Consider the following 8,653-nt stretch of genomic DNA (forward strand, 5'->3'; position numbering starts at 1 on the left):
AGGCTGCAAAAACTTGCGATTCATGTTAAAACATGTGAAAACCATCATCATCATCATGGGCATCAAATTCACCATTAAGAAAAAAGTATATGTATCTTTTTTATTATTATTATTATTATTATTATTATTTTGTTGATAAGGTGTTTTTTTTATTATTATTTTTTTAATCCTCCGTATAGAAGAAATTTGGATTCTTTTTTCGCAAATAATATTTTATTTGTTTTGCTTTTAAAACATCCAATAAGCCTGAATGAGGAGGTCCAATGAGGGAGTGGTAAGTGGGAGAATTTCTGTCCAGTATCCGTACTTTTACTTTTGACCAAAGTTTCACTCGGCCTTGAGATCCATTGGCTCTCCGTTTCATCCTTAATCTTTTTCGCTGCCTTTTCGCTTCAAATTCATGTCACCTTCACTTAACACATCTGAAAGAAGAAAAAGTTGTTAAGACCTTATGCGGAAGTTGTTGGGAGAAAAAAGAAAAAGAAAAGAAAAGAAAAAGAAATTTCATGTGGGTATCCCTTCACTTTGATTTTCTTAATTATTTAATTCACAAAAGCACAATTGTCCTATTTTAAGAATAAACAGAGAGAAAAAAAAAAGAAAAAAAGAAAGGCGAATAACAAAGGGAATAATAGTGGAGAGAAATTCCAAACATTATTAGGCACGTACAGGGTCACATGGATGACAGATAATTGGTCAAATAGGATAAAGTTACCGCTTAGAAAAATTATGATAATCAGTAAGTTGTAATTGGACAATAAAAGGCATAATGGGATATAAATTTAAGTGTTAAAAAAAATTAGGCCATCATATCGAGTGGGGGGAAGTGGGTGTGGGCCCAATTATGTGGCTTAACCCGGACCATCCGACCGTGGGTCAGATGAGACATAATACTACGATCATGATTACCTCCGTACCATTATTCGCGATGAGGACACTCCCTGTGTTTTATTTATCTGTTTATTTATTTATTATTATTATTTGAAAATAATTTTTTTTAAAATACTGACATATTACAATCAAAATTTTACTAATACTTATAATCAGATAGTAATTGAAAATTTTTTTTATGATTTTAATATGGTACAACCTAAACAATACCCTCACTTAATACTAGAGAAAAATATATTCTGCTCCAAAGTAGGGAGTCAAATAAACCCTTATCAAAAGAGGAGTCAGAGTCCCAACAATGGCTGAGACTCGAATTCATAAGCTCATAAGCCCAAGGTTATAAGGAAACTTGAAATTAAGCCAAACCAATTTTCAGAATTACATATTAACAAGCAACAAAGCCAACAAATTGTTGATAGGAAGAACTGGCAGTGGAAGTCAGTTGGGCAGTCTTTCCAAACCCACCACAAACATTTGCTCCAATGCTTTTAAACAAATATGATTATCATAATTTGTGTCGCAGAACAGTGGGATAGTGTTTCCACAATGAATTTAATGATTAGCATATTGAAATTTTGTCATCAGTTGCGACCTTTAATTAATTGGAAATAATATGAAACGGCTTACTAAGAGTTAATGCAGGTCATCCGAGCTCAGTAGCACCGCATAATTCCAAGAAGGATGTAATGACTTGTGGGGTATGTATACTAAACAAATTAGAAAACTCTTTGGATTTAATCAAATATAGTTAGATTAAATAAACTCGGTTCATTATTCGTCCATTATTTAAATAGTGGTGCAAATAAATAAATTATTTATGACCTTACGGGCCACTATCATTTTAAGCGTTGGGCCGTACGGGTACCATACGGCCAGACGAGAGCGTAGATCCCTTAGGCATTATGCAAAGAGAAGGCTGAAATGCCACACAACTCTCACATATTACGTTTTCAGGCAGGGCATATAATACCAAACAACACTGGATATATATATATAATTGGGTTTCTCCCATGGGCAAGAAGCCCAATTACCTAAGGGCCCATGGCAAAAAAATCAAGTCGTCTTCGCAATCTCTCGTTCTCGTGTAGACACGCAAATGTCTTACACTTTGAATTAATAACTCAAAAGATGCAAATTTTTTGTTTGTTACGGAAGTGAAAAATGAAAATCACGCAGCATCGTTTGAAAGGGTGGGAATAGGACGACAGAGCCGTCCCCATCACTTCAGCATCCTTGTTATAGATAAAAACTCCCTAAAAACACAGAAACCTCTTGCTCCGGTAAGACAGATGCCATTTTATGACAAAGCATGTTCTCTCCTGATTGAACCTTCCATATTTCTAATTCAACTAATTTATTTATTTATTTATTTTTGGGGTTAATGTTAGAAGACACATAAACTCACCATAAATCTGTCTTGGTCTAGAGATGGCAAAAGTCCGGGTCGGGTCCGGGTTTGGAGCTGCCCGGGACCGACCCGGATATCAAATGTAGCTACCCGGACCCGCACCGTGCCCGGAATTTTTCTATGCGGGCCGGGCACATGCCCGGCACTATCCAGGCACGGGTTTTTTCCGGGTTTTCTCTACCCGGATTTGAGTGGTGATAACTGATGAATTTGAGTGGTCATAATATATGGGACAAAATCAGAAACGCACATATTACATATAGCTTCGAAATTCACTGATTAAAGATATTGAAATGAGGATTCATTAAAAGCCTTTTTCCCACTTGCAAACCCAACTTGCAAGTAGATGTAGAATGCATTGATAATTATGGTGGTGATGATGCTGAAAACAATGATGGCTTTGTGTCTGAGGATCTTGGAGAGAGCATGAATAAAAACCACAATGACTACTCTCATGGCTGGTTACTATCGGGAGATGAACAAGACAACGTTGAAGAAGAGTTCTGGAAGGCTGCGGAGGACCAACAACCTGAGTCTACTAAAGATGTCTGTGTGATGGAAAAAGATTCCCAATCTCAAGACCAGCATGCCCCAGATGTCAAAATATCTGCCAGGACGGGAGTTGGCTTGCAAGAGCTGCTGGAAATTATTGATGAAAGGCTGAAGACACTGGACGATTAGCAAAAGTCTCCAAATGTAGTTGAAAGGGATTTCTTTAATAAAAAATGGAGGCCTCCTCGCACAGAGGACAGTAGTGTGGCTGTTCAATAATAGTAGGATGTGTTATTGATTGCGACGCACCATGTGTTGGGATGGAACAAGGGCTCAAAAGGTATTCTCTCTTCCAAGTTCCACTGCTAATATTTTTGTTGTGGAAGGAAAGCATGTGGCATGGAGAGGGATAAGAATTTGTGCTGGAATCATTTGATACGAACAGGAAAATTGTTGAAATAAGCCTGATGAATTCATCTTCACTTGGAGGAGCATTCTGGTGCATGCTGAACCATGCTTGGGCTGGGAGAGTTCAGATGTCTGTGGGAAGCGGTTTTGTAGTTTTGTTTCGGCTTTGGTCTTTTTTCATACATCTTTGTAGTGCCTGTGAAACATCAGAAAATATTTTGTGCAAATAAAATTTGTGTGAACCGTGAAGATTTATTACTTCTAAAAATGAGAAGAAAAGAATAATTTTATACACCAAAGATCCAGAGATGAACTAAATGCTGCAAGCATCACTCGCTCGCTCCAGTCATCTCCGTTAAGTTATGACGATCAATTTAGCTCACCGCCAGACTGCTGTTTGCCGACACTTGGGAGTCGACGCGTGCTAGTCATTTTCTTTATCCGCCCCGTCTCATTCCCATTCGGCTATTCCAGTATTGGTGGAGAGACGGAGGGAGGAGGTGCCGATTCTGATTTCTGAGACTTGTCCCGAATTGGCGATTTAGGGTTGGTTGGCCGGTTGGGTTTGGGGGAAATTGGGTAAAGAAAAAATGCAATTTTCATTTTATATTTTTCTTTTTTTTTTTTACTTAATAAAAAAGCGGGCACGGGTCCGGGTTCCGGGTTCTTGGTGCTGTGACCGGACCCGTGCCCGGAAACAGCCGGGCATTGAAAATCAATGCCCGGATCCGCCTTTTTCATGCATGCGGGCCGGATTTTACCCGGACCGCATGTGCCGGGTCCGGTCCGGATCCGGTCCGGGCGGGCTTTTCTGCCATCTCTATCTTGGTCCATCCAAATTCCAAAGAGATTGGAAGTGACATTGGACCAAGCTTAATGTTCTAATACTGGCCATAACATTCAAGATTTTAGCAACCAACTCCAGCATGATGCTGAACCAATATAAACATGAACTCTAGCTGACACTTAAATACAACCATACTAGGCCACCACAGAACTGGATCAAAGAAAAGAACTACCAAAACTTGCAGCAGCAGGGGAAAAAAAAATTTAAATTCGGTCACAACAGCATAACTGCTTCCATGAGTGACACAATAATGCACACATGTAACTGAAAAATGCAGGGTGAGTTTAACCTATAACTCCTTTGTCTACAACAAAGATCTACAAGTTGCTGAAACATGCACACTGAAAAAGACAACCTGTGACAAAAAATTAAGATGGAGGTGCCTTACCCCACCACATAGGGTTCACCGTCTGATATCTATGCATGGTATAACTAAATGAGCAACTGCAACCACAAACTCCAACTGTTACAATCCCGAGAAATTGCAACAAGGAAAATGAGTTGTCGAAACCATTTATTCACATTGCATTAAGTACCTTTTGCTCACAATTCCAAGCTGACCAAAACTTCATGAAACTGACACCAGAAGAAAAATAGAAGTCTTCATGTAGATAAGATCCTGAATAATTGTATAACAAATGATTAGATGAAGCGTCTGAGACTGCAAGCCAAATCACATGAGAAAATACAAACGAGAAACAGTAACAGGGCAGTGTCAAAGCTATGATGGAGCATCCCAAGACAACAAAAAGGTATCGGTGCCATCAGTGGCATAAGGGAGGACTTGCATAAATTTCTATAAAGGACCGTAAATTTATTCTCAGCGATGTGTACAAGTAAATAGTAAATGTGACTTCTTCCAATATTGAATAAATGGTAAGATAAGAAAATGAACTTTAAGAGAAATGTTATTAGCCAGCAAACTAACCATCTTTCTAAGGAAAAGAACAGAAAAAATGAGCTTGAATCACATCATATAGTAATACAAATCAATCAACCTAAATATTTTTCATAACAACTGTCAGTAGATGATCTGGATCCAGGTCCATATTCTAATAACTGAAAGACCAACCAGCATAATTCTTTAAGTCCATTGGCAACAATGTTAGGGAAATAAATCGTAACTTTGAACTGTTGGGCACTTTCACAAAAAGGTACCAAACTTGCAAATTTCAAGGACATTGACATTCTTCAGTCCAGTTTGTAAAGTGTCTGCTGATTTCTAATCCTATATTATTAAGAAACATTAGATACTGAATCAGCTAAAGAAATCAGATAAATCTATTAAACAGTTCTGATTAATGAGAAATAAAACTACAACTTCCCCTTTCCTTTTGCAAGATTTGTAATTCTTGATGGGAGAAAGTATGATTATCAACCGAACAAGAACATTAGGGCTGTACTAATTACATCAAAGTTTGATTAGATAGACTCAATCTGCAGTAATAATTATGATTAGAAAACTACTCACTCAAACTATTGGGCAATTGAAAGCGCTGCATAGCTGAAGCAATGCTGATTGATTAGCTGGCTCAAGATTTTCACTAATGATCTGGGGGTACCTCCCTGGGGAAACAGCAGAAATCCTGGCCAAAGATGCTACCAAGAATTCCTTTGGATCCTTTATATCCTTTAGAGGATCCTCTTCTTTCTTCCCAGCATTGTAAAGGTTAACAAACGCGGTTGTATAACCCATATTTTCAGTAATATCTGGCATTTCAGGTTCCTCTTCAACTCTCTCCTCCTCAGGCCGTGAAAGAAGAGTAACAATGCTGTCCAGCATCTTCCCCCAGTGTCTAACAGCAGCAGCATCCAAAAGTACTGGAGATTCACAGATAAGTCTGGTTGAAGCAACAGCAGTCAACTTCCACTCAATGGCTCCAGTGATAAGCTTGAGATTTGGTATCCAAATCTGCTCCAAGATTACTAAAATAATACCAGATTGAACAGCATTCATTGTATTAACAAGGTTTTCAGGACCATGCTTGACCAGAAAGAGTGACATAAAAATCAAAAGAGACTTCACAAACTTTACTGTGCGCTTGTTTTGGAGGCGAGTAAAAAGGACTCCCCAGATGTGAGGCACAAATTGAGCAATGACCCCATATTCAAGACTTTCAACAATGGTGTTGAGGACATAGAAGCCTTGTTCATCAGTGCTAGGCGATAAGACAAGCATGTTGAATATCCCAAGCACCTCTCTCAGCTTGCCTTCTTGGGCGATCTCACGGGGCACCTTCTGAAGGAAGGCTTGAAGCAAACGAACAAGTGCTGGGACATTTGAAGATCTCTTCCATGAATCAGGGGACAGAAGAAGATTAAAAATCTGCATGTAATTTGAGCTAAGAGGTGGCCTATTCAACTCAATAAGCTGAGCCAACAGCTGGAATGCATATGGCAAGAACTCAGTCACATCATTCTGCAAGATTATCTGGAGGCTGGGGAGAATGCTTGCTTCAAAAGCTGATATGAGAGAGGGATCCCTCTGGCATGCCCTCCTGACAAGAACAGCTACCGACTCAAAGAGATAGTGGTTAAATATTGGACTTTTAGGATTTTTGCAAACTTCATTCAAAATAGAGGTCAAGCCCGATATGCAAGGCGCGGCGACCTCATTGGAAATCTCTGTAACCCCAAGAACCCGCATTATACACTTCATTATGTACTGATTTTCCTCTGACTCTGGAAACTTAAAAGCATTAAAAAGGCTGGTCATCAGCACCGACAAATATGGAGTTATATCTGCTGAATTATATCTCGACTTTCCTCCCTCATCCTTCACCTGCAAGAGTTTTTCTATACAACTTGCAGCGTAAGAATGTACCACATTTGACTCTGCACCAAGGAACCTAACCAAGTCTGGAAAGAATTGAAATGCATGGATCTTAGGAATCTGAATCCTAAACATCGTAAAAAATTTAAGAGCACCTGCTTTGAGCATAGGAAATGCATTCACATCCGGACTTTGCAATTCTGGGACAATAACTGATGTAAAGAAGCTCTGGACATCAACAAGATCAGTTGAAATAGAAGTACTCCCAGCCTTCTTAGTTGCAAGAGAGACAACTAAATAAATGGCACAATCCTTATCCTTCCAATTTGCCACAGGGTTAGCAGCAAATGAAGTTAACAAATTCTGTATCTGAACAGAAACTGTTTCCATTACATGCTGCCTATAATGCGTTGCAATCCCTTTAAGTAGTTCACACGCAATCCTCCTCCTAGTATCAACATCACTACCCTCCATATCTCTCCTAATAAACTCAACATAATTCATTTCAAAAAGTTCTTCATCCTCATCTCTCAACCTCACATTTGGAATCACAATATTCTGACAAATCTGCGGTATCACTCCTTCACCCGCAAACAAAGTGTGGTGCACACTCGTACTCACGTTAGTCAAAAACTTAATTGCAGTAACAGCCAGACTATCACGACTTGAAGACTGTGACACATTCCCTAGTAAAGTCCACACAGCAAGAGCAAAATCATTCAAATACCCCTGAAACTCTTCTTCGTTCATTTTCATGTAAAGACTGATATTCTCACACACTGCAGCCCTAAGTCCGTCAACAAGACCTAATCCATCACTAGTACTCTCAAGTGCCGGGTAATTTGTTGTTAAATATTTCTTGAACTCAGTCATCCACTCTCTCATATGATCCTCAAAAAACTCAGGCAATTCTTGAAAATTTAATGAGTAAAATATCCTACAACACAATCTCTGAGACTCAAACAATAGCTTAAGAGTTGCAACGGGCCCACCAGAGCTCACAGTAGAATCAATTAATGCAGCAGTTTTCAGAAAAATTTCCAGCAGTGGAGCAGCAAAATTATCGAGACAGTACTTTAAATCCAGCAAAAGATCATTTGTTTTGAACTGGTAACGAAATTTCTTGAAAATAGAGTTGGCAGTTCCCAAAATACCGTTAATGGAGACGTAGTTGTTGGACTGGGCAGCGTCTTTGAGATTGGCGATGAGTTCAGGGAGCAAAGTGGGCCAGTGTTTAGGAAAATCGTGATTCCCGACGACCACTAAGGCTTCGCTGAGCTGGCTCTGGATGCGCGGAGTGGAAGTGAGCATGAGACCCACGATTAGGGATTTGATTTGGTCCTTCTCGGCGTCGAGGATAGGGGCAAGCGTGGGGCCAGAGTTACGATCCGATGCAGGGGCCCAGCGAAAGCGGAGATGGTTCTTGAAGTTGACCGCGGCGGCGTGGCGAATCTGTTCGTCGATGGTCTGCTCGGCTACGAGTCTAAGCACAGCGAGTCCATAGTTGGGCCTGTCCGCCATTTCGGCTAAAGATCTCTCGGCGGCGCGACGCGGCTCCGGGGATGGTGATAAAGTGTGGAGGAAGCATTGGGAGAGGTGCTGGAGGGTTTCCTGATTCCACTCCATACCTATTCCAATGTTTGTGTGTGTGTTTTTGTTGATTTTTGGGTTTTTGAATGTGCGTGGGCTTTAGGGTTTTACGTAATAATTTGAAAGATTTCAAATCAGGAAATGCCGAATTGATGAGGAGAGACTGGGGCTTGCCGGAGAGCACAGAAAGGGGGAGAGCGAGAGATTGAATGCTTAGGTTTAGAGGGAAATTTGGGGGTTTTAA

General features: G+C 40.0%; 1 protein-coding gene across 3 annotated transcripts; it reads right to left on the minus strand.

Moving 5' to 3' along the window:
* On the minus strand, positions 1-8,653 carry LOC102626753 (exportin-2). Of its 3 annotated transcripts, none has more exons than XR_008053192.1 (3): positions 5,518-8,653; positions 4,583-4,665; positions 1-422 (listed from the first exon to the last, which is right to left on the minus strand). XR_008053192.1 is itself a non-coding variant. In XM_006491231.4 (2 exons), the coding sequence occupies exon 1, from the start codon at positions 8,443-8,445 to the stop codon at positions 5,518-5,520; it is 2,928 nt and encodes a 975-aa protein (XP_006491294.1). In that variant the 5' UTR covers positions 8,446-8,653; the 3' UTR covers positions 4,202-4,665. The 3 variants fall into 3 exon arrangements, 1 of the variants encoding a protein (XP_006491294.1); XR_372055.4 differs by lacking the exon at positions 1-422 and adding an exon at positions 4,202-4,490; XM_006491231.4 differs by lacking the exon at positions 1-422 and having other exon boundaries at positions 4,202-4,665.

This window comes from Citrus sinensis, chromosome 3, assembly GCF_022201045.2.
Source record: "Citrus sinensis cultivar Valencia sweet orange chromosome 3, DVS_A1.0, whole genome shotgun sequence".
In the NCBI taxonomy this organism is placed as follows: Eukaryota; Viridiplantae; Streptophyta; class Magnoliopsida; order Sapindales; family Rutaceae; genus Citrus; species Citrus sinensis.

Coding starts and splice junctions, on each gene's coding strand:
- LOC102626753 (XM_006491231.4), bottom strand. CDS start 8,445: ATGGAGTGGAATCAGGAAACCCTCCAGCACCTCTCCCAATGCTTCCTC.